We start from the raw sequence: 25,928 nt of genomic DNA, 5'->3' as shown, positions 1-25,928 counted from the left end.
CCATCTGCGAACCTCTGTTGATACAAGGCAAGCCTTTTTTTGACCCTGACTCCCGCCAGTCCCATTTTTGCTTCCGTTTGTCTCCGGCTACGACCTGTTTTGATCCTGACCACGTCTGCTCACCCGTCCCGGCTTACGTCCCATTTTTTATCCCGACTACGTCTACTCTCCCGTCCTGGCTTACGACTCGTTTCTAAACCCGACCACGCTTTTGCTCTCCCTGTCCTGGATACCGACCAGTTTTTCCGTCCGTGACACCGCCATCGCCCTCTACGGAAGATCCACTTCCGCGTTCGGATAACAATCCGATTGCAAGAGCGACTTGCTTCCCGCGTCCAGCGAGCATCGGATCGCGGGCGCTGCCCTTCCTCTTTCTTTCAATAAAATTGTGAGAAAACGTTACGCACGTGGGTCCTGTCTCCGTTCTGGTCTTGACAAAATGACGAATCGAAATGTTGAAAATAATAGATAAATGAATAAATACCTGGGAAAAATTGGATTAATTACAATTGGAATAAGAAAATAAATAAATCAGGAATAATCAAATTAATACAAAAATACAGTATTAAATAAATAATAAATAAATAAAAAATGAAAAAAAAAATCAACGAATAGCAAAAATGTTAACAAAAATAACTATAAAATAATGAAATAAAATTCAATCGGTTCACAAAAATATAAAAATGAATGTTTTATATATACCTGTATTTTTCATACATGCATGTTGTTATTTTCTTTCTACTTTTCACATGAGATTTTACATTTAAAAGTAGTTTTGACTCTTAAAATTTGGGCTAGGAAATAATGTAACACGGCCGCAAGAGTACAGTTCCCTTTTTGATGGGCAGAACGGCTAATCGCAGCAAAATGTGTTTTGGGATAATGGATCACAGCCCCTCCTTTTTTTGTGTTTTTTTTTTTCATTTTTTTTTTATTGCAGAAATACACAATGAAATGAGCCGCCAGGCCTGACAAAATTGTGTTCTACTCATTTGTCTTGCAGCAATATGCGATCAGGGATAATGCATTCCGGCCGCACTAGTGCAGTTCACGTTTTGGTGGACAGAATGGCAAAAAAGACCCATGATGCCTGATGAAAATGCATTGAACCTGTCCCGCTTGTGTTTTTCCCGCAGTCACCCTGTACAATTGCTCGGTGGGCCGAGAAGACTGCAGCCTGTGTAAAAACGCCGACTCGAAGTACCGATGCGTCTGGTGCGCCAAGCAAAAAGCCTGCGTGTACGAGGAGCTCTGCAAACCCGACCAGGACGGCGCTGAGGACCCGCACCACGCCAAGTGCCCCGCCCCCCAGATCAACGACGTAAGTTTATTAACTCAGTTTTATCGAAATCTGTCCTTGCACCGATGTTCTCTCGACTCGTCGTCTTTGTCGTTCGGGAATAATACGAGGAATCGAAATCCGCCGTTTATTGCGTGAGGCTTTGACACCGATTTCATTAATTCAGCAGTCAAAAGATCTCTGCGTAACGGCGTCTTCTACTTCACCCAAGGCCAAACAAACTGACACGCTCATTTAAAAGAATAAATAAGTTATGAGTGTTGCATGGAAAATCATATCTCACCGAATTCGAGCTAAATTGTGTGTTGCACTATGTAGCGATTCCTAGCAGTGTAAAATACTTTATTTATTCGAACAAAACTATTGATTCAAATTATAAGAAAAACATATGTTTAAAAACATGAGACTTGTAGGTTACGAATTGTGTACTTAATTTAAACAACTTGAAGAAGCATGCACGTTTTCCGCCATCATAAGACCACGGAATTCTTCAAAGGTAGCTTGTCCAAGTGGTGCTTTTAGCTCTTAACAGCTATTTACCACACACACCTGAACCATATCAATCGCCGAGTCCCAACATTTAGGAATTTTCCCACTTTTTTCTCCCATTATTTCCTTCTCTGGTCACTTATGTTAGTCAATTGGCAGTGGACTTTGGCTCTCCGCTAGCTGTTGTTGTTAGCCGTGTAAATAAAGCTGGCATCCTTACCCAGCTTCTCTAATTCTTCTGTGTTCTTGCAATCTTTCATTGCCCTAACTAGCCACTAAGGTCGGCCACTTACACTAGCTCAGACCAACTCCAGTTATTTGCCATTTCCAGCCTTTTCTTTTTAGTAGCTTCATCTGCTAGCCATTCCAGTTAGCTGCTTACGCTAACACTGACCAATTCCAACTATTTACTCTTGTCAGTCTCTACTTTTTAGTATTTTTTACGCTAGCCGCTAAAGTTAGCCACGTACACCAGCTCTGACCAACTCCAGCTATTTGCTCTTTCAGCCGCTTCTTTTTAGTAGCTTTTCCTATAAAGACTAAAGTTAGCTGCTTACACCAATAAATAACGGGAGTAGGCTTCCGAATCTTGACAATCCCTCGGGATTTCGTTGATTATCATCTTCTATTGCAGACACTTCAGCTCCATTCTAAGCTAAGACGACCTGTAGTGGTAAATATTACACACCGTCACTTCAATAGTTCAAAAGTTTTGAATTATTCTGCATTGATGGTTGTTCTTTGCAGAGGATAAAGGAAATGTGCAATTATTATCAACAATTTCTTTGTGAAAGCTTCTTCCATAGAATTTTCAAACTGAATATATAAATAGTGTAAAGACGACTCGGTTACTGAATTAAGAAACTAAATCGTATTGCTAATGAGAAAAGAGATGTTAGTTCACTATTTAAACAACTTTATCATAAATGTGTTAAATGTTCCGCCTTGGTCGGGCAGATCATTCCTCGCTTCGGACCCCTCCAAGGCGGCATCGCCATTACCATCCGCGGCTCCAACCTGGGAATTCGTAAAGAAGACATTGAACGCATCACCGTGGTTGGGGAGCCCTGCGTCCACCAGAGGGACAAATACTCTGTCTCCACCAGGTACATTTTTATTTGTTTGAACTTTACGACAACAACAAAAAAACACTTAACAATATTGCAAATAGTTATTGTGATTGAATGCTGATAAAGGTTGAGTATGAGGAGACTTATACTAGATAACGTCAAAAGTTAAAGCTGCTATAACTCAGTGCCCTAATTGAAATAGTAAAGCTTTAAATATAACAGTAATTTTAAAAGTGTATGCCTTTAGAGTGGTGTAACTCAATAGTTCTTTGGCAGTACTGTCAAAAGTAAAAGCTCTAAAATTCCTTTAACTCAAGAGTTAACGGTGTAGAACATCTGTAAAACAGCTTGACCTTCTGAGTTGAAATTTTGTAAAAATAATGGTCAGCGGGTAAAGATTTAACTTAAAGATTTAAAACTGCCTCAACTCAAAGGTTATAGCTCTGACATTGTTTCCAAACATTAAACCTGTCAAGACCAGAGTGGAGACAGGACCCACTTGCGTTGCGTTTCTCATAAGTTTTATTGGAAATAAGAGAAAAGGTTGCGCCCACGATCCGGTGATTGCTGGACGCCGGAAGCAGGTCGCCCTGAACGCAGAAGTGGATCTTGCAAGCGATGGCGGTGTCGGCAACGGAAAAACGGGTCAGTAGCCGGGACAAGAGAGCAAAAACGTGGCTGGGGTCGGAAGCACGTCGTAATCACAACATTGTTGTGTGTTAATGCTAATCCAGAGATCCCAGACTTTGCTTCCCAACATCTGTCATCTTGGTAGTTTTATTTTTTTGCTGTTTCTTTAAGCGCTACAGATGTAAACAGTCTGCGCATTAATTTTCGTCAAGAGGGCGTCCGAGCGGCACACGAACGGGCTGTTAAAACGAAACGGGGACGTTATTGTCCCGCAGATGCCGACCACAAGTGTTGACAATTTCCGATGTGGACGGCAGAAAGCGTTTATGGCCACGTTTTCTTGCGGGGGCCATCTGCAAACCGGAACGTGGCGCCGGATTTACGGGCCTGCCGGGAATGCACGCACTCTTAAATCAGGAACTTTTTGGTCCATGTTAACTTGCAGCCAGTTGCAAGATTTTGGATATGACGAGATTCTATTTTTAGTTTAGGATGATTATGGGGTGTTTATTTGAGCATTTCTACTTGTGCATTTCTTTTAATGTAAGATAACATTCAAGTTGGAGCTTTAAAGCTGCCTTAAATCAAGAGTTAAAGCAATAAACCTCTGAAATTGTCTGTCTAATGTTAATGTTTTAAAGCGGATTTAACACAAGAGGTAAAAAGTGGACAATGCGGACAAACATTAAGCCCAGCACACACCTCACGGCAACCTGTTTGGGGAATTTGGCGCCTTTGGGTGCAGAATACCAAAGGCACAGTTTTCAGCAACGAGGTTTTCCAAGTTGTTTACATCACATATTTTGTGATCATGTTACTATTAAAATTAGTGACTAACATAATAAGGCAGCACGCCGGCAAAGCGGTTAGCGCGTGTGCGCCACAGTTCTCAGGTCATGAGATCGACCCTCCTGTGTGGAGTTTGCATGTTCTACCTGTGCTTGCATGTCTTTCCTCCGGGCACTCCGGTTTCCTCCCTCTTTCCCAAAACATGCATGCATCTCTCTCTCTCTCTCTCTCTCTCTCTCTCTCTCTCTCTCTCTCTCTCTCTCTCTCTCTCTCTCTCTCTCTCTCTCTCTCTCTCTCTCTCTCTCTCTCTCTCTCTCTCTCTCTATATATATATATATATATATATATATATATCTCTATCTCTATCTCTATCTCTATCATCTCATCTCATTAGCTGCACCGCTTATCCTCAGTAGGGTCGCGGGGGTGCTGGAGCCCATCCCAGCAAGCAGTGGGCAGGGGACACCCTGAACTGGTTGCCAGCCAATCGCAGGGCACACGGGGACCAGACAACTCACTCGCTCATTCACACCTAGGGACAATTTGGACCGGCCAATTCACCTGAAATGCATGTTTTTGGAATGTGGGAGGAAACCGGAGTGCCCGGAGGAAACCCACGCAATCACGGGGAGAACATACAAACTCCGCACAGGAAGTCTGGAGCTGGATTTGAACCCACGCAGGAGGTTCCCATGACTTGAACTGTGCCGCACATGCGCTAACCACTGCGCCGCCGTGCTGCTCTGTATATATATGTATATATATATATATATATATATATATATATATATATATATATATATATACAATATAAAGGTATTTATTTAATTTTCATTCCCTGCAGTGTAAGTTCTACATTCTTAACCTTACAATCTCCAGAATTAAGATCTGCCAAGCTTTTATTCGACCCACAATCAATCACCTGACTAAACCCTGTTAATCACAGCATATTTTTTTTCTTTTTGCCTTCCTCAGTGTGGTGTGTGAGATCGGCCCGGTCGCCCCCGGCAAGAAGTTTGCGGGGCAAGTGGACGTGGAGGTGAAGGGCGGCAAGAAAGGAACCTCGAACATGTTCTTCACTTACAGGGTAAACACCATAAATCTCCCTTCTGCCTTTTTCACCCCCAAGCTCCGAGAGATTGAAGGCCGCTCCGAGCTTTTAAGTCGATTGCGCTCCTTTTTTTCTTTTTCTTTTTTCTCGTTGTCAAAACACAAAACAAAATAAATAAAACCGTTCCGGACTAATGGAATGTCTGGCTACTGTTATAAGGCCAGTAAAAATCTTAATTTTATTGTCGAAGTTTCACGAAGTACTATGAAGAAAGTGGAGATAAAGGTAGGGCGGTAGGAGTCTTTTAAGAGATGGTTGTAGAATATTTTCTCTATTGAGTATGTGTTCACAATGCCCAACTGAGTTCAAAGAGCGTTTATCATTTGTTTCCACCGCTTCTATCTGCGTTCTTCTTAGCTGAAGCACCGCTTTCTCAGGACTCTCAACACAATCGTAAGAAGGGGAGGGGAGAAGAATATTGGAGAGTGATATCATGCTTGTTCTCATTTTTTTTTTTCTGGTAGTGTAGCCTGAAAATAGAAAAAGTAAGAAATGACTGCTGCTGTCCCAGGACTCTCAACACATAAGGAAGCGTGTGAAGGGGGGATGCTCGAGAGGGATTTCATGCTAGTTCCTGTTTTTTTTGGTAGTGTAGCCTGAAAATAGAAAAAGTAAGAAATGACTGCTGCTGTCCCAGGACTCACAACACATAAGGAAGCAGGAGAGGGGTGAGTAGGGGATGCTAGAGAGTGATTTCATGCTAGTTCCTGTTTTTTTTTTTTTTTGTTAGTGTAGCCTGAAAATAGAAAAGTAAGAAATGACCGCTGCTGTCCCAGGACTCACAACACACAAGGAAGCAGGAGTGGGGTGAAGGGGGATGCTCGAGAGTGATTTCATGCTAGTTCCTGTTTTTTTTGTTAGTGTAGCCTGAAAACAGAAAAAGTAAGAAATCACCGCTGCTGTCCCAGGACTCGCAACACATAAGGAAGCAGGAGAGGGGTTAGTAGGGGATGCTCGAGAGTGCTTCCATGCTAGTTCCTGTTTTGTTTTTTTTGTCTTAGTTTAGCCTGATAATAGTAAAAGTAAGAAATGACCCCTGCTGTCCCAGGACTCTCAACACATAAGGAAGCGTGTGAAGGGGGGATGCTCGAGAGGGATTTCATGCTAGTTCCTGTTTTTTTTTTTTTGTAGTGTAGCCTGAAAATAGAAAAAGTAAGAAATGACTGCTGCTGTCCCAGGACTCATAACACATAAGGAAGCAGGAGAGGGGTGAGTAGGGGATGCTCGAGAGTGATTTCATGCTAGTTCCTGTTTTTTTTTTTTTTTTTTGTTAGTGTAGCCTGAAAATAGAAAAGTAAGAAATGACCGCTGCTGTCCCAGGACTCACAACACACAAGGAAGCAGGAGTGGGGTGAAGGGGGATGCTCGAGAGTGATTTCATGCTAGTTCCTGTTTTTTTTTGTTAGTGTAGCCTGAAAACAGAAAAAGTAAGAAATCACCGCTGCTGTCCCAGGACTCGCAACACATAAGGAAGCAAGAGAGGGGTTAGTAGGGGATGCTCGAGAGTGCTTCCATGCTAGTTCCTGTTTTTTTTTTTTTGGTCTTAGTTTAGCCTGAAAATAGAAAAAGTAAGAAATGACTGATGCTGTCCCAGGACTCACAACACATAAGGAAGCAGGAGAGGGGTGAGTAGGGGATGCTCGAGAGTGATTTCATGCTAGTTCCTGTTTTTTTTTTTTTTGTTAGTGTAGCCTGAAAATAGAAAAGTAAGAAATGACCTCTGCTGTCCCAGGACTCGCAATAAATAAGGAAGCAGGAGTATGGTGAAGGAGGGATGCTCGGGAGTGATTTCATGCTAGTTCCTTGTTTTTTTTGTTAGTGTAGCCTGAAAATAGAAAAAATAAGAAACAACCGCTGCTGTCCCAGGACTCGCAACACATAAGGAAGCAGGAGAGGGGTGAGGGGGGATGCTTAAGAGTGATTTCATGCTAGTTCCCTAGTTTTTTTGTTAGCGTACCCTAGAAATAGTTAATGTAAGAAAATTCCTGTTTGCATCCCCCTAAAACATATTGTATAGCACATAAATATTATGAAATCAGGTTTCTGCACTAAAACAAATTCATTCATTCATAAAGGGTTACTCGATGTAGTAGCATTTCATTGTAATTATGCTAGGCAAATTTGGTATACTGTATTTTCCGGTCCGTCAGGCGCACTGGATATTATTCTCAATTTTGTATTTCTGCAAACGTTTGATTTTACAGTCCAGAAAATATTTTTCCTGGGTAACCATGGCAACCTGTGCCGTTGTAATAAGCTAGAAATCCATTTTTATTTCATGCAGATGCCAGACACTTAAGTCGACCTGGTTTCTCCGTAAGACTGGATGGAGCATGTGGCCTTTCACATCTCCAGCGGCGCTAATGACACCCCCGCCCTCCTCTCTAGGGGGGTGCTCCGTTTTAAGTGTTTGCTCGGCAAATTGAGGATGCCGCATGTGTTTCGTGCTTGTAATGCTCTTGTTCATCTGTGACTCCTACTACCAGAACCCCATCCCCGAGACTGTGGAGCCGAGTCGGGGCCCCAGAGCTGGGGGCACCCTCATCACCATCGAGGGACGCTATCTGGAGACAGGAAGCAAGGAGGACATCACGGTTGCCGTGGGAGACGTGCCCTGCATTGTGTAAGGATGAAGGACTCGCTCTGTATTATGCCTTCCGGGTTTGTGAGCGTACAGAAAAGATCAAAGGAAAGGTTTTATAATTCTTCTCAAAATGTAAATGGCAAAAAAGTCCGATATTATGCTGTGTGACAATGGATACTCATAACTGGTTGTGTCCATTCTGTTTTGTAATAAAATAAGAGCAAGGACAATCATTTTTTGCTGCAGATAAATATATCGGCAGATATATACGGAATACTCATGTTTATAGTAGCGCTTTCAAAAGTTAAACCTTTAAAACTGCTTCAACTCGATATTTAACCTAGTAGGGTCAAAAGTAAAGCTTTAAATCTGCTTTAACTCAAGAGTTAAAGCAATGACAGTGCTGTTAAAAGTTAAAGCTTTAAAGATGATGAAGTGCAAGAGTTAAAGCTATCAATTGCGGTTAAAATTTGAAGTTTTTAAAGGTAATTTAACTCAGGAGTTTACTCAATGAAAGTGTGTTTAAACGTTAAAGCTTTAAAGCTGCTTTAACTATAGAGTTAAAGCTATAAAAGTTCAGTGAAATGTTAACACTTTAAAGATGCTTTAGCTAAAGAGTTAAAGCTATGTAAGTGTTGTCATAAGTTAAAGTTTGAATTTGTTATAATTCTAGATTCAAAGCTATGACACTTTTGTCAAAATTTAATATTTTAAGCTGCTTTAACTCAAAAGTTAAAACTCTGAAAGTAGATAAACTGTAAAGCTGGTTCAACTCAACAGTTAAAGATTCAAAGCTTATTCAAGTCAAGATGTTTAGCTACGGCAATGCTGTTAATAGATAGTTTTAAGGTTGATTTAACTCTAGAGTAAAATATATGAAATGGCTGCCAAAAGTTAAAGTTTAAAGCTTCTTTTACTCAAAATTTAAAACTATGACAGTGGAGTTAAGCCTTAAAGCATGTATGATGCTTCCACCCAAGAGTTAGTTTCAAATCTGATTTAACCCAATAGATTACACTTTAGAGCTGATTTAACTCAAGATGTAAAGCTATGGCATGCTGTCAAAAGTTAAGTTGCTGTAACTCAAGAGTTACAGCTTTAAAGCAAATTTAACTCAAGACTTATTTTGCTAAAAGCATTTACATGTTAAACTTTATATCGGCTTCAATTAAAGTAAAGGCTTTAAAGATGATTTAACTCAATCATTAAAACTGTGAAAGTGAAGTCAAACGGTAAAGCTTTAAAGCTGCCTTTTCTAAGGTTGATTTAACTTATCATTCAAAATGATGGCACTTCTCAAGTGTTAAACATTTGAAAGTGGCTCTAACTCAAGAGTTCAAACTTGAATTATTCTTTAACTGAAGAAATAAAACTATGAAAGCAGTCAAATGTTAGATTTTTATGTTTCAACTTGAGTTGAAGCTTTGAAGTATATTTAACTCAATAGTTAAATCTGTGAAAGTGAGGTCAAACGGTAAAGCTTTAAAGCTGCCTCCACTCAAGAGTTAACGCTCTAAAGCTGATTTAACTTATCATGAAAAACAATGGCAGTGCTGTCAAAACTTAAAAATTTGAAGGTGGCTTTAACTCAAGAGTTGAAACTTTAAATATTCTTTAACTCGAGAGCGAAAACTATGGGAGCAGTCAATTGTTAAAATTTTAAATCTGTTTCAACTTGAGTTAAAGCTTTAAAGCTTATTTAACTCAAGAGTTAATGTTGTGAAAGTGCTTTCAAGTGTTATAGCTTTGAAGCTGATTCCACTCAAGGTGTTAAACCGAATGTTTTTAAGGTGCTTTAACTCAAGAGTATATTGTATGAAATACTTTAATTGATTCTGCACATAAGGATTACATATTTTATGTTTTAAGAGGGGGGGTTCAAATACATATCAAAATATTACAATATTTTACTATTTTATTTTAAAAGATAATTCCAATTCTACCAGGAAATAGGTCTAAGTTTTGCTCATTGGTTTGCTTAATGTGTCAAAATTGTTCGGCTAAATAGAAGGTTTAAAAATAGCACCCTGATCTTCACCAACTCGCAATATCGCGCCGCATCTCATCAGACCTTTTTTCTCCCCGACCTTAATTTCCGTGTCACAGCAACAGCGATCCTCAGTGACATTTTAGGGGCCCGAAAATAACGAGCCGGGAAATATTTAACAAGCTGTCAGCCCGTTTCCACTCTGGCCGGCGCCACCTCTCACCTGGGGCCTCGCCGGCTGACATTTTTTATTCTTTATATTTTTTTCTTTTTCGACAGGGAGCACTTTGGAGAAAAGATCATGTGTAGGACGGGCAGGTACCTTTCTGATAAGGTGCCCTCCGACCCCCTGACGGTCACCGTGAAGTACGGGAGGGTTGCCGTCACCCGCATAAGAGACGCTTTCCAGTTCTTGGAGAATCCCACCGTGATGGAATTTCAACCCAAGGCCAGTTTTGTGTGGTCAGTGATCCCTTTCATTCATTCATTCATTTACTCACTCTGTCATTCAGTCATAGATAGTCGCAATCACTATTCTTACCGTATTTTCCGGACTATGAGTCACAGTTTTTTCATAATTTGGCCAGGGTTGCGACTTATACTCCATGTGCGATATACAGGTATATGGGAAATGGTCAACACATTATAGTATTATTTAGTTTAAAATTTGTATTACTGGAACAGTGGTACCTCTACTTACAAATTGAATTCATTTTGGGACTAGGCTCTTACATGAAAACTCAGTAAGTAGATACGCATTTTTAAAGTAAATGCACTAATCCATCCATTATCTGCACCGCTTATCCTCAGTAGGGTCCCGGGGGTGCTGGAGCCCATTCCAGCTATCTTCGAGCAGTGGACAGGGAACACCCTGAACTGGTTGACAACCAGTCGCAGGGCTCACAGTGACAGACAACTCACTCGCTCATTCACACCTAGGGACAATTTGGCCCGGCCAATTAACCTAACATGCATGTTTTTGGAATGTGGGAGGAAACCGGAGTGCCCGGAGAAAACCCACGCAAGCACGGGGACAACATGCAAACTCCACACAGGAAAGTGCGATATCATGACCTCAGAACTGTGCCGCACACGCGCTAACCACTACGCCGCTGTACTGCCCACGAATCCGTTCTGAGCCCTGCAAGTGTTTTTTTTTTTTTTAAATAAAAGAGCATCAGAACATGGAAAAAAATAAATGTTAAAATTAAATAACCCAACAATAAACACAAAACGAGGGGGACATCATGTAAAACAAACTAAGAAGAAAGAAAAACTGAAAAACTGATCCAATGACGTCTGCTTTGGTCGGCTTTTGTCAATCGGAAATGCGTAGCGATGGCCCGTCTTGTCATTACTTGTTTCCGGTGATTTCTTTCCACAAATTCTGAGACTTTATTAATGCTAAAATGTATTCAATTTGGGCTGATTGACTGATGACTGCATCCTTTTCCCCGCTATCTTGCCGGAACCTCTCCTCCTCCTTGTCTCGAAATTCTGACGGTGACACGAAGAGTGTGCTGGGAGCACGCATGTGCACTGGGTTGCCAGGCAGATTTTAACTTATAGCCATTTGTTTATGTTCGGGAAACTCTAGGAGCGGCTAATAGCAACGCGAACTGTACTGTATTTTCGCCTTCGTATCCTGAAAAGCCTTTGTAACTAGAGGTAATGTTTTCTCGTTCAGGTACTTCCTTACCTGAAACTATCGTATGTAGAGACATTCGTAAGTAAAGGCACCACTGTATATCATATCGCACTCGAAGTCTTTTATAAAACAACTGAGGAGTTCCGGACAAAAATGGCACCGTAAAGATATTAATCAAACTGTTTCACTGTTGTATAGCATACATTTTATTTTCTTGTATGCAATTTTATTTGTTTTTTTAATTTTTAATTCATATAAAAAAGTTAAATACAATTTTATATTTGTATTATTTTTGTTCTTTTATATATTTTTTATGTTTTCATTTATGAACAATTTGTTTAATACTGGAATGGGCAATCATTCTGATAAATTAGATTAGTTTAGCATTTTAAAGTCATTATTTTATTTGTTTTCGTATATTATTTTGTATTTTCAAAGGTGACAGTAATACAGTATTTTATTGTTTATTTCTTATTCTTTCATTTAATATATTTATTTGTTTCATTTTCTTTATTTCATGTTAAAAATAAATTTGTCATTTTTGCATTTTAATACTTTTTTATTCTTGGTTACGTTTTAATTTATTCTTTATTAAAAAAGTTTTTCAATATTTCTCACTTTAAAAAAACATCAATTTGTGAATTTAATAAATCGTGAAATTTAACTGAAGAGATCGATTGAAAATATTCAAAAATGGTGTTGACAAAACAATAGTTATTTGTGTATACAAGATGGTTGTTTGACTGTTTTTTTGCAGGAGCTAAGACCGTTTTCCCCCATCAAAAATGATTAAAATTGATTTATTCCTGTCTGAACATTTTTTCACAGGATGTATTTTTTAATCAATACGAGTATTTGTTTTAGGTCGGGGGTTTATTGTTTGAAATCGATCACAATCGTAACTGTCGAGACTGAGTAAGGAAATCAAGATTTTATTTTTTAGCCATATTGCCCGGCCTTAGATCTGTTTTGTTGTTAAAATGAGTGAGTGAGTGAGTCACTCGTTTTTTTGTTGTTATTGTCATGAACCAGAACAAGATCAGGACCCAAATCCATGATGTTCTCACACAAGCCTTTTGTTTTACGGGAAATGGGGAGTCGTGCACGTTAGGCAGCGGTCTGGCCTGGAAAAACAGGAAGCCAGAGACCGACGAGATCGATTCCAATTGTCCGAGCAGATATCTACTGGAGAGGACGGGACAGACAGGATTGATAATGAAACAGGATATCGAAATTAAACGGGACAAACTCGACGGGAACGGAAACCGGAGAGAATAATAAACAGGACAAAAATAGATGGGAACAAAACCGGAAACCGATATCAAACAGGACAACATAAACAGGAAAAATACCGGACAGGAAACATAAACAGGAAAACAGGACCGAGTCAGAACCCACGTCTTGCGGTGCAGAGGTTTGTTGACTGACTGACAAAGGAAGAGAAAGCGCACCGAGCTTAAATAGACGGAAAGCCAATCTGTCAACGAGCCGCAGCTGGCGCCACACGGGCGGGGCCAATTGGGCGCCATGGCAACCAGGACAGTTATTGGTTTATTTTAGTTTGTTAATTGACTAAATTGTTGATTTGTGAATTAGTTAGTTGTTGAATAAATGACCGTCTGACTGACGTTGTTAAGAACACATTATCTGACAAACTCATTGTTGTAGTCTCTTACTAATTTAGTTACTAAAAACTAGTACTACTCAAGTATTTGGATGTCTGAATGAGTGAGAATTATTGACTTATTGACTTGGTAACTCAGAGAATATAGGCGTGACCGACTCACTACTTTTGTACTTACAAGTTGCAAGGTGTTGGTTGAGTTTATTATATCTGTGTTGGTTATGTTTAACTCTACATACAGACACACACTCATACTTTCCCTGATGGTTCTCACCGGTTGGATCTTGAAGTTCCTACATCTCCTTGCTTCCTTCTTTTCGTGGGAATCATTTGTGGATGTTCTCTAACAGAAATGAAATATTGGTGTGATCACAGTATCCTGCCTGGTGTATAGTTCTTGTTGCACGTTTTTGGAGTATAAAGCGGGGATGAAATGAACTTTGGTCATTATTGCCCCAGGCGTTAACTATAGCTAAATCATAGAACAATACAATAAATACAGCGCATTATAGTTTTAAAAAAAATTGGCTTTATTAGTGATTGATGTGCTTTTAGATACCTTAGTTTGTGTGTCTGATGTGTGTTTTCCAGTTTATTACACTATCAACTGTAACTTGTTTTGTTTGGTTGAGTACATTGTTGGTTTGTGAGTCAGTCAGTGATGAGATAGTTAATTATTCAGTGAGTGATGAGTGAGTTGGTTAATTAGTAAATAACTCAGTGAGTGATTACTGTATTTTCCGCACTATAGGGCGCACCGGGTTATAGGGCGCATCCCCCAAAAATAGTTTTTGGTCCTATTTCTTCCATACATAAGGCGCGCCGGAATATAAGGCGCTACAATGGGAACGTCGACAAAACAGTCAGATAGTTCAGGCAAACTTATTACCCCCTTAACATTCCGAAAGCTTGCAAATACGTGTCGTAGACACGTGCGGATGCGGTGTCCGTACGATGTCACTCAAATGCATCATTCCAGATATCATTCGGAAGGTTAAAGTCTTGGGATTCAAGAAATGCCAACCATTCCTTAGTTTCTATTTTCTTTTTCGCTCGCAACTTTACTGTGCATATGACAATAAACACATGGAATTGAGTTTAATTTAAAAAAAGACCCATCACAGAAACATCGATATCACTCTGAAACTAGATACTGGGAAAATATATAGCCGGAGAAGCTCACCAAAGTCGTTGTGTTCAATAATAATGTGCAACCATGGTCCTCTTATATCCGTGAGAGTAGTAAATCCAGGAGAGTAAAATATTTACAAATACAGTACAGAATAGTAAAATACTGTTTTCTCTATGCCGTCAACCCAACATGCTATTCACATTCATCTTTTTCGGCCAATTGCAGGCTTTGTTTTGCCCCTTTAGCCTATGCGAGCCTGTAAATGATAAAAAGGATCCGCCCTCTTTACCTCCGAATAACTTTAGCCAATAGTGATCGATTCAACTGATGATTGACACATCTTTTTCATCCAATTGCAGGCTTTGTTTTGCCCCTTTAGCCTATGCGAGCCTGTAAATGATAAAAAGGATCCGCCCCTTTTACCTCCGAATAACTTTAGCCAATAGTGATCGATTCAAATGATGATTGACACTTTGGTTAGCCAATGAAACGCCGGTATATAAATCCCAGCATACACCGCAGACTACTTCGCGTTCGGGGGAAAATCTAGTCGGCTGCTGCTTTGCATTAGTTGCAAGACTTTGCGACTTAATATTGATCCATATATAAGGCGCACTGTATTATAAGGCGCATGGTCAGCTTTTGAAAAAAATTAAGACTTTTAGGTGCGCCTTATAGTGCGGAAAATACGGTAGTTAGATTATGAGTTAGTCAGTGAGTGAAGAGTCATTCAGTCAGTATTGTATTCATTCACACAGTGAGTGATGAGTTATTTACAGTAGTTAATCAATCATTTACTCAGTGAGTGGTAGTTAGTCAGTAAGTCAGTGATTGATGAGTTTGTTTATGAGTCAGTCAGTCAGTCAATCAGTGAGTTATGAGTAGATAATTATACAGTCAATCGGTTAGTCATGAATTACTTAATTAGTCAATTGGTCAATCAGTGAGTTTATGAGCTAGTTGGTTGGTCAGTCGGTCGGTCCGTCAGTGGTTTAGTCAGTTGCTCAATCGTTGTGTCGGTCAATCGGTGTGCTGGTCTGTTCGTCGATGTAATGGTCATTGTGTCATATTGTTAATTGGTTGGTCGATTTGTCGTTTGGTGTGCCGTTATGTTTGTTAGTTGAGTGACAAGCTGACTGACTTTGTTACTCTTGTTCTAAAAAAAACGAGTTCATGATTTGTTTGTTTGATTGTGAGTTGATTAGTTCATTAGTAACCAACTTTTTTTCTTCAGTAATTATCATGATTTATTTTCTCATTTCTTGTGAGTGAGTTAAACAGACTACATTGAATCTTGATTGATAAGTAAATAAGAATTAGTTCATCCCTTAATTAATGTGTTGGTTAGTGGATGAGTAAATCGATCTCTGAGTTCTTTAGCAAATTAAGGTTATGAAACGTGACTTGCTCGATATGTTACTTTATCCGTAACTGCAATCCATATTTTTTTATGTATTTATTTTTTAATTTTATCCTGTTTCTCTGCATCTCAACCTGGCTTGATTGCAATTTTCTGAACCTTTCACAGCGGCGGGAGAAACATCGTGGTGACCGGCTCGGGTTTTGACATCATCCAGAGAGCCGTCATGATGGTCCAGGCGGAAGACAACTCCACTTCCTCCGAGGTGTGTGCACCATCAATTCCTTTTTTCAATCCTCTATAATTATCGCCACCATCTTCTCTATGGTTCCCATCTATATGGCAATCATTATTTCCTCCCTCACTTCATTTTCTCTGGTGAACGCATTCCTTTTTTGAATCTGTTCCCGCCTGTCCATCCAAATCACCAGCCCACAAGGCCTATGATTCATTCCAACCTCGTCTTTGACGCTGCCTTCGCCCCTGCTTGGCAAAAACCTCCGCAGATCCGGGAAGATTACTCTATTTTCCGGACCATAAGACTTACTTAAAAATCCTAATTTGGCCAGAAATGTGAAAGTTCGCCTTATCATCCTTTGCGCCTTATATACCGCAAAAAAATGGTTGATAAAATTGGAAATGTATACAGTTTATTACAATTATGAGTGTGCATTAAAATGAGGTTTTACCTTATACTACCGTATTTCTGCAAGGAATGATCATTCGAAAAACATAGCTGACAGATATTGTTTGCGACGGGAATCAAACCCGTGTCGTGGCTGGGAGAGCGCCAAAACCTAACCACTAGATCACATACAAAAAGGCTTTCAATTTGATTTCACCATCACACAGTTTTTACTCACAGTGCCAGATTGGAGAAAACAAAAAATTGTCCTGAAAAATATGAATAAAGAGTTGTTTCTCTTGTCGTTATATCTTTCAGGATGGCTTTCTCCATTCTCTAACATTTGTTTAGTTTTAGTTAGTTTGTTGGTTGGTTAGTTGGTTAGTCGTTTAGTTACTTGTGTTTGTTGGTTATTTGAGTGAAAGACGGACTGATTTCTTTGGTGCGGTTACAAACTAAGGGAGTGAATGAATGGTAGATTCGGTAGTTTAGTTTATTAGTGACCGTTACCGCAGTAATTTCCAGGAGTGAGTTTAATGAATTGGTTTGGGTGAGTTTTAAGTTTTGTTGTTGTTTTTTGCTGTTATATTGTGTTTGTTGGTTGGTCAGATGGTCATTTATTAATGAATTAGTTAATTAGTCAATCAGTGAATGATGAGTTATTTAGTTAGTTAATTAGTCATTCAGTGATTCAGTTAATTACTGAGTCAGTGAGTCAGTTAATTTGTCATTGAGTTTGCCTGTGATGAGTTTATTTCATTAGTCATTGAGTCAGTGAGTAATGAGTTAATTAGCCAATCAGTCAGTGATGAGTCAGTTAATTGATTATTCAGTCAGTGATGAGTTAGCTAGTTAAGTAGTCAGTCAGTGATGATTTAGCTAGACAATTAGTTAGTGAGTGATGAGTTATCTGGATAAATATTAAGTGCTTGTCGTGATTTTTGGCATTCATAATATATCTTTAAGGACAACGTTGTTTTATCCATTCTCTAACATTCCTTTACGTCCGTTGACTGTACCGCTGGTAGTAAGGTTTTGGCGGTCACAGCCGCGACAACGGGCTCGATACCCATTGAATAAACTGGTTTGCAATTTAGGTCGGCGACATTTCTCAATCGTTGCACTAATATATACTGCAAGTGTATACATTTTGGGACTAGGTTCTTACACAAATGTAAAATATGAAGCTGTTATTCTTAAATACGATAGATTTTACTGTAGTTTTAATTCAATATGCCTTGTAGTCCATTGCGCTTATTAAATGGATAAAATATGACAAAAGGCAATTTTGGGGTGGAGTGTGCGTTTTAATCCGGTGCACTTTATAGTGCGGAAAATACGGTATTTAAACTCATATTACCTCATCTTACTCCCTGCGCCATAAATCCTGGCAACCTGTAGGATTGCAGATAGCGGCCAAAATAAAACGCTCCCCCGGCTTAAGAAAAGGGGCCAAGTGAAAAGCGGCTGGGCTGTCTTCCAGTGTTAGCGGCCGGCGCTAAGCACTAGTGAAATTTTGATCATTTCCTTTACAGGGTTGGGATTTAATGGCGGTATTAGGGTTTGCGAGAGATTACGTGGCTGTGTCGCTTTTTATCGGCGGGCCAATTTCTGTTGCCAACTTCTGTTGGCGACAGTAGTGTCTGAGATGCATTTTATCGCAAAGGCTGGTCACCTGGTTAAGCCGCTTGGGTTTTTTAGTCATTGAACTATGCCGTAATATTTACACGCAGTATTTTTGGGGCGTCGGTATATCATGCACTGTGCATTGTTGCTCGGGTTCTTAAAGTGACCGATAAAAAAAAATCCCCCAAAAAGTTTTCTTTGGGGTGTTGCGATAATAAAAGGAACTTTCTTTCACTGCAGAGCTGTTAAAGATGTATTTTTGGATGTCTACGGCAGCCACTGGCAGACAACGAGTTTTGATCTGATTAAGCCAATACCGTATTTGCATATTGAGATTTTTTTGAGCAAACACACACTGACACACGAAGCAGAGGGGGAGGGGCGCTAACGTAAAGCTTCTAAATAACACGGCGCGCAACTGAAAATGTCTAAATTTCAGAACAAAGGCGCATTTTTAAAATATAATCATTATTTTTTTGCCGTGCGCTCGCGTGCCATTGGTTAACCCCTCGCGTGCCCCTGTTGGCACGTGTGTCATAGGTTGCCGACCCCTGCTGTATATGTTCATTTTTTGGAGGGCAGTTTTATTTACCTACTTATTTTCATCATTATTATTATAATAACCACACAAAACTACTTACAAACTCTACTGATAATTTTACAAAACATATAGTTGCTGCTATTCTAAAAACACGTACAGTATCTCCAGTTTTTTGTCATACTTTTCATATCTTTGCATGAATTTGCTGTTTACCATTTAAAAGAAAAAGGGCAAAAATAGTAGATATGTACTTTTCAAATAGAAGTTGCTAAATATCTATTATGATAAATAATTATCTATATAAGGAAAAGAAGAAAATTAAAATATACAACAAAATTGAAAATCAATGTTTTAGTGAATGATTAAATGGTTGCAAAAGTGTGCAAACCCTCCAGTTCTAGCATCTCCTATGACCTCAATCGAATTTATTGTCAGTTGTTCTGGTAGGCTTGAACTTTGACACCAGGCCCAAAAAAATAAAAGTATTAAGAACTCAGCTTGGAAAGGTCAGTGCTCGACTGTTATTTTCATTTTTTTCTTTGTTTTTGTCAATGTGTTTGTCTTGCTGTCGTTCACACCTCTCGAGGGATATGACCAGGGTAGATAGATAGATAGATAGATAGATATGATGTATTATGTTTAATCAATACTTCTATGAAAATAAATATAAGCATTCATGGGAGTTTACGGAGGCCGGGAGTAGTTGTTGATATTTCGGGCATGGCACAATGTTGTAGCAGATGGGCACCGAGTTGCTGTGTGAAAGTTTCCCGCCGCCACTGACGAGTGATACCGGCTACGAAAATATCACCTCGTCAGGGCTCTGAAATTGGAGGACGGGGGGAGAACGAATCGATGCCATTCTTCTGTTTACCGAGAGAGGAAATAGGATTTCGCGTCTTCAAACAGTATACAACGTCCCCTCTTCTTCCTTCCGCAAACACCAGACGGGTATTTTTGTGGAACATATCTACGTACGCTTCCGTCGTCTTTTGTTTCTGCTTCGAAAAAAGGACTATCCACACAGTCAAGGACGACATTGATGCTCCTCTTGTTTTGATACCTTTGCAAATTCTCGGCAAACATCTGGAGATCTACAACATTATTTGTTAATCGGTAAATAATAAAATAGTATTTTATTGTCATTATTACATTTATTGATTATTAAGAATGGATGATATGCTTAATATATGATAATATAATATATATAAATAATTATATTATCACCTTTATTGATTATTAAGAATGAATGATATGGGTAGGGCAGCACGGAGGCGCAGTGGTTAGCGCGACACACTTCTGAGGTCATGAGATCGAACTTTCCTGTGTGGAGTTTGCATGTTCTCCCTGTGTTTCCTCCGGGCACTCCGGTTTTCCTCCCACATTCCAAAAACATGCATGTCAGGTTAATTGGCCGGTCCAAATTGTCCCTAGGTGTAAATGAGCAAGTGACTTGTCTGCCTCTGTGTGTCCTGCGACTGTCTGGCAACCAGTTCAGGGTGTCCCCTGCCCACTGGTCGAAGATAGCTGGGATGGGCTCCAGCAACCCCGAGACCCTACTGAGGATAAGCGGTGCAGATGATGGATGGATAATATGGGTATAATTTAATAATAATGTTTCAAATATACATATATATATATATATATATATATATATACAGTATATATATGAATTGGATGCATAATGTATGATTGTAAACTATATAGAAATAATTATACTATTACATTTATTGATTATTAGGAATGAATTATATGCATAATATATACTAATATATACTTAGTTACTCTATATAACATGCTAAAGTGGGCATTTGCACGTCACACTGGGTATTTGTATATTGTATTCTTTTGGCTTTATTATTGTATTGTTCTCAGCTCAGGGATGCTGCTGGAAATGTGAATTTCCCTTAGGGGATGAATAAAGTATCTATCTATCTATCTATCTATCTATCTATCTATCTATCTATCTATCTATCTAATATGATATATATATAAGTAATTATTATTATATGTATTATGATTATTAATATTTTTAAAATTATGTAATCAAATACTACACATGTATGACTATAATATTATATATTATATATTTTCCAAATTGTAGCAGAAATGTAAATAATCACAACTAAATAAAATGTTAGAGATATATAAAATCAAACAAAAAAAGTAATAAAATTAATCTAAAAAACAATTTTAATTTCCTGTGTTAGGAATGTTTTTGTAGAAAGAAAATATTTGCATTTGTTATTTTTTGCAAGGGAGATATTTTATTTCTTTTTTTTTTTTACATGACATTACCACATTTACTTTCAATGAATAACGGGTTTAGGTTGACTCATCTACTGAAATTGACAGATATAAATGTCAATGGCAGTAATATGTTGCTTCACTATTAACATGATTTACACTCATCTGCATTGTAGTCCGGCTTGATGGACCAATTGTTAAATTTTTCCCCTAGCAGGAAATAACTCCCTCAATAAGGCAATAAGGAGAAAATACACCAGAATGTATTTTGTACTTCATAATGAAACAACGTGTCTTGAGCTGGTCCAGTCTGGTAACGGGTGGATGCAGCACATGGGAATGCATGTCGATAGTGGATTGAAAATGAAAGGATTGTTATATTGGAAATCTTTATGAAAGCTAATATAGCCTCTCTTATCGGTTCAATGCCCATGTGTCCGTCATCCCTAGGCGGCCCACGAGAAGAACGACACAGTCATCCAGTTCCGTTCTCCCCCCGTCAACGATTCGCTGAGTCAGCCGGCCAGGACGTTCATCAAGCTGGACAATTGGGAAAAAGACCTGAGGAACTTCGACTACCACCCGGACCCCGTCTTCTACGAGCTCCCCAAAAGGGTGGTCACCGAGGCCAGCATCATCATCGTCACCGTGAGTCGAAAAAAGAAAAAGGGAAAAACGTGTCTGTTTCTTGCCGACGTTGCGCTCAGTTGTTATTGCTGAGTCACTGTTTCGACAAGAGAAGAAAAATGCAAAGCTTGAGAAAATTGACACTTCTTTTTCCCACCCGGGGGCGTCGGCGGTCATCGCGTCACGGTTTGTTTTTCCCACTCGATTGTTTGCGAGGTCCGATGAAGCGTTTGGCGCAATTATACGTTAAGTTTAATCGTTTCCCCAGCTTGCGATCCGATAAAGTTGAAGGATCCATTCAAGGGGGTGACAAGATGAATTGTTTTCGTTTTATTTTGGCGACTTCCTGTGCCTTTTACCTCGCTTTTATAAATGAAATGGATTACCATTAAAGACAATTTAAAATGAGTTTTAAAAAAAGACTGCATTTAAATGTGAAACGATTAAAAGGCTAATCGGAGGTAAACGCAGATTTATGCTTAAATTATTCTGTTCCAAATGTTTGTTATTTAAAGAACCTTTTTGAAACGTATGCCAGACTCAAATTGTTCGGTCCAAAACCCCGAAAACACAATTAATCAAATACCTGACAATTAATCAATTAGCAAAATAATTCCTGGAGTGCCATGTCTAATCCCGTTGCGTACAATGTTTCACAACGTTCATATTAACGACAATAAAAACTGTTCTAATACTGTTTCTTGAATCCATTAGAGCAGGGGTCGGGAACCTTTTTGACTCAAAGAGCCATAAAAGCAAAAAATATTAATTTTATTTTGGGAAAGAGTCACACCATATGTTATGAGACAAATTTACTAAATTGCTAAACCGGCGCCCCAGACAAAAGCTTAGTCTTCAGCACATTTATTTTTGATGATTTGATAAAAATTATGAAAAGAGAATAATGCCAGAGCCCCTGTCCCAAATTCAACAAACATACCACTTTAAACTTGTCTCTTTCTTGCAATGACTCAAGATCGGTTAAACTCCTTTTGACCCTTTTTTTCATACATATTGGTTTCAAAACCAGATGCAAGCATTTATTTTGTAAAAACGTCACAACATTCTGAGAATAGGGAGCCTTATGTGCTTACCTTTGGCGAGAGATGGGAGGGAATGCTTGTACTTTTTGCATAGCTCCACCCATCCCTCCCACTCACCCAATCAAATGACTAAGTTCTCTTCCGGTGTTTTGGCGTATTTACAGTTCTGTGGATTCATCATAAAGTATCTGAACACTGAACACACATTATATAGTGAACTTTTAAATAAAGGATTCTTTAGCGTTGTACAGCCAAAACGAGTTTTTTTCCCCCCTTTTTTTGTGTGACACCTTGACTGTAAATTGTAGTGAAAACGTGCCCTATATATACTGCAAAGTGTTACTCTCATGAATAGCTCTGATTTGGCTTTGCGTGTACCTGGATAGGATAGACAACTCCGTAGTTGAACATTATGGAGAAATTTAGCATGCAATCAAATTGGTCTCTGAGCCTCAGATACTCATAGAAAGAGCCATCTATGGCTCGCGAGCCATAGGTTCCCGACCCCTGCATTAGAGGTTTCAATAACACTGTTAGTAAGATATTTGTTGACTTCATTCATTCATTGGTAGCAAATTGTGTCACGACCAGAACGGAATCAGGACCCAAATGCGTAGCGTTAACCACAAGTTTATTGATGACTGCTGCGGGCTATGTGATTGGCTGCCTGTCCCTTTTTTAACCCGGTCCTTGCACTCTCCTTTTGTCAGTTCGTCTGCGAACCTCTGTTGTTACAAGGCAAGCCTTTTCGACCCTGACTCCCGCCTGTCTCGTTTTTGAACCCATTTTTCCACCTGTCCATTCCTGATCTGACTTTTCGTTTTCTCTATATTTTCTATCTTTCTCTCTTTCTCTCTTTCTCACTTTCCTCTTCTCTCTCTCTCTCTCTCTCTCTCTATCTCTCTCTCACTCTCTCTTTCACTCTGTCTTTTTCCATCTATCTCACTGTCCCTCTCTACCTCCCTTTTCTCTCTCTATCTTTCACTCTCTCTGTCTGTCTTTTTTCTTTCTTTGTTTCTCTCTTTTTATCTTCTTTTGCTTTCTCTTCCTTTTTTTCCTTTTCTCTCTTTTCTCTTTCTCTCTCACTTTTCTCTTCTCTCTTTCTACCCTTCTCTCTTTCTATGTTTTTCTGTTTTATCTTTCTTTTTTTCTATTTCTCTATGGATTTCTTACTTTCTCTCTCTTTTCCCCTCTCTCACTATTTATCTTTTTATCTCTTTCTCTTTCCCCTTTCTTTGTCTCATCATCTCTCTTTTTCTCTCCCTCTCTTTCTCCTATTTCTTTCTTCCTCTTTTTCTTTCTCTCTAATCTCCTAGTCCGGCCCCCGAGAGAATGTTCTATCTTGTGGCCCCTGAGTTAAAATGAGTTTGACACCCCTACTCTATGGTGTGGGAAACACTGCATTGAATAAGGAGAAGCGACACCAGACGGGATTTTGTACTGGACCATAACATTGATCTTAGCGAACGTATAATAAAGATTTGGAGAACTCCTACCGTATAGCACAATAACCTGAGTTACAGTGCTTCGGGACGAGTTTTCGGCTAATTATCTGAGCCCAAGCAACTTCTGAACAGCTGTACTGTAATCCGGTGAGCACTGGGCAAATGATGTCGCCTCATAAGCTAGTCTTTGTATACACATAGCTGATGCAAATGAGTCATCTGTTCATTATACTCCAGAATCCATTAGCGTAAATGAACGACTGCACTGTATATGCAGGTCCAATAGAACAGAGCTTCAAAAGGGAACATTGCTGAGGCCATTAGTCTAAAATAAGACGTCCTTTTAGTCGTACTTCATGAACTCGATTTTGCTTTCTGTCTGCTGCACACTTGCTTTGTGAAAATACAGTATATTTACAAAGTACAGTGCTCCCTCAACTATCACGTCAAGTTTTTTTGTCTATTTTATAGTTCCACACATTTTCACGAGAATTGGAGACTTTCAGCATCACTTTAAGAGCGCCAATACACGCGAAGCAATCTGTTTTCTAGAGCTATTTGATTGAATCTGTCATGATTACTGATGCGATGCACCTGTGCCCGCTTGTTTGGCGCCAACTGCCTCGGACTATGATTGGCTCCCTGTCACTATTTAAACCCACGTCTATCTGTCACCTTTTGTCAGTCCGTCTGCGAACCTCAGTTTACTCTAGGCAAGCTTTTCGTCTCACTCCTGATTTTTGCTCCCGTCTGTTTCCCGGCTTGAACTCATTTTTTTATCTTGACAACGTCTACTATCCTTTCCTGGCTTTCAACTCGTTGCTGATGATTTTTTGCTCTCCTGCCAAAATTGCGCTCTGCCAGTCCCTGTTCCCAGCAATATGCCATCAGAGATAATTGATCTGGATCAAAGGAGTGTAGCTCGCTTTTTGGTGCATAGAAAGTAAAAAAAAAAAAAGAGTGACGAGGCCTGACAAAAACGTGCTCTGCTGACCAAGCTTGAGATCATAGATAATGGATCGTGGGACATTTTTCATTCTGTGATGCACTTAGGCTGTTTTAGTCAAAAATGCATGTGTTTTGTTGTCATTTTAGAAACGAGGCCCACTAAAATTTTTTTTTTTTTTTATAATTTTCCAAACAAAAATAAAAAATCCCACCCCAAACATACTTGAGATTTCTTCAAGTTTTTGTTTAAGAGAATTCAGACCAAAAAAAAGAGTTTAAAATAGGAAAAACATAAAATTATTGTTAATTTTCCACTCAACTGTTTTTGCTTAAACCAACCCAAATAAGCCAAATTGATCCAAGTATAGTCATTGCTTACCAAAAGCACAGACTTACACTATATATGGATGGATCTAACTGTGGCATTTTTGCCGTGGAGGCAGAAAATAAACTGAATGTTTCAGAGAAATCAGCCAAAACACATGAACCTTTTAAACGACAAAACTGGAGTTTGCATATAGAATTTGTCTCTTTGCGCCATAGAAACAGCTCAGATAAGAAAAGCTGGAATTCTTATGGTTGCTCTTTGCTGAAATTCACTTAATAAGGGTGGTTATTGAATGGATTACACAGCAAAAATTCTGGGAATACTATATCTAGAGCTCATCACCGTAAGTATCTCTTACCAGTCCTCTTTTTTTCTCCTTAATGACTGATTTTCTGGGCAGGGTCGAGGTTTCTCCAAAGCCATGACGGCCAGAGAGGCTCAGGCCTTCGTGGGGGACGTCCCCTGCCTGGTCAACACCCTGCAGGATGACAAACTCTTCCTGGACCCGCCCTCCACGAAGCCTCGATCTCAATCAAGGAGGCAGCGACGGGATGCTCGGCCAGAATTGCTGGATCTCATGGTCAGAACAAACTTTTAAATTGTTTTTTATTCCTTTTAAGAATTTAAAGAGAAAGTTAAACGAAGTCTCTTTTAGATGTGCAACAACTAACAGTGTTAATCGACAATCATTGTTGATATTGATTCATTGGTGAGATTATTTTTTGAATAAGAAGCTCTTCCTTGGAATGTCCACTTTTGGTTAATGGTGGATAA

At 39.2% G+C, this 25,928-nt stretch overlaps 1 protein-coding gene across 1 annotated transcript in view; it reads left to right on the top strand.

Moving 5' to 3' along the window:
* The window catches only part of plxnb2b (plexin b2b), a 357,777-nt gene that overhangs the window by 281,785 nt on the left and 50,064 nt on the right, over positions 1-25,928 (top strand). The window contains exons 16-23 of the mRNA XM_088340578.1: positions 1,137-1,321; positions 2,747-2,895; positions 5,254-5,365; positions 7,876-8,012; positions 10,240-10,422; positions 15,893-15,989; positions 21,214-21,411; positions 25,555-25,734. Coding sequence (XP_088196704.1) covers positions 1,137-1,321; positions 2,747-2,895; positions 5,254-5,365; positions 7,876-8,012; positions 10,240-10,422; positions 15,893-15,989; positions 21,214-21,411; positions 25,555-25,734 — 1,241 coding nt within the window. The remainder of the gene's footprint in view (positions 1-1,136; positions 1,322-2,746; positions 2,896-5,253; positions 5,366-7,875; positions 8,013-10,239; positions 10,423-15,892; positions 15,990-21,213; positions 21,412-25,554; positions 25,735-25,928) is intronic.

Source organism: Urocampus carinirostris, chromosome 7 (genome assembly GCF_059441175.1).
Source record: "Urocampus carinirostris isolate Australia breed hairy pipefish chromosome 7, RoL_Ucar_1.0, whole genome shotgun sequence".
Classification (NCBI taxonomy): domain Eukaryota; kingdom Metazoa; phylum Chordata; class Actinopteri; order Syngnathiformes; family Syngnathidae; genus Urocampus; species Urocampus carinirostris.
This window is presented reverse-complemented; position numbering and strand designations above follow the sequence as displayed.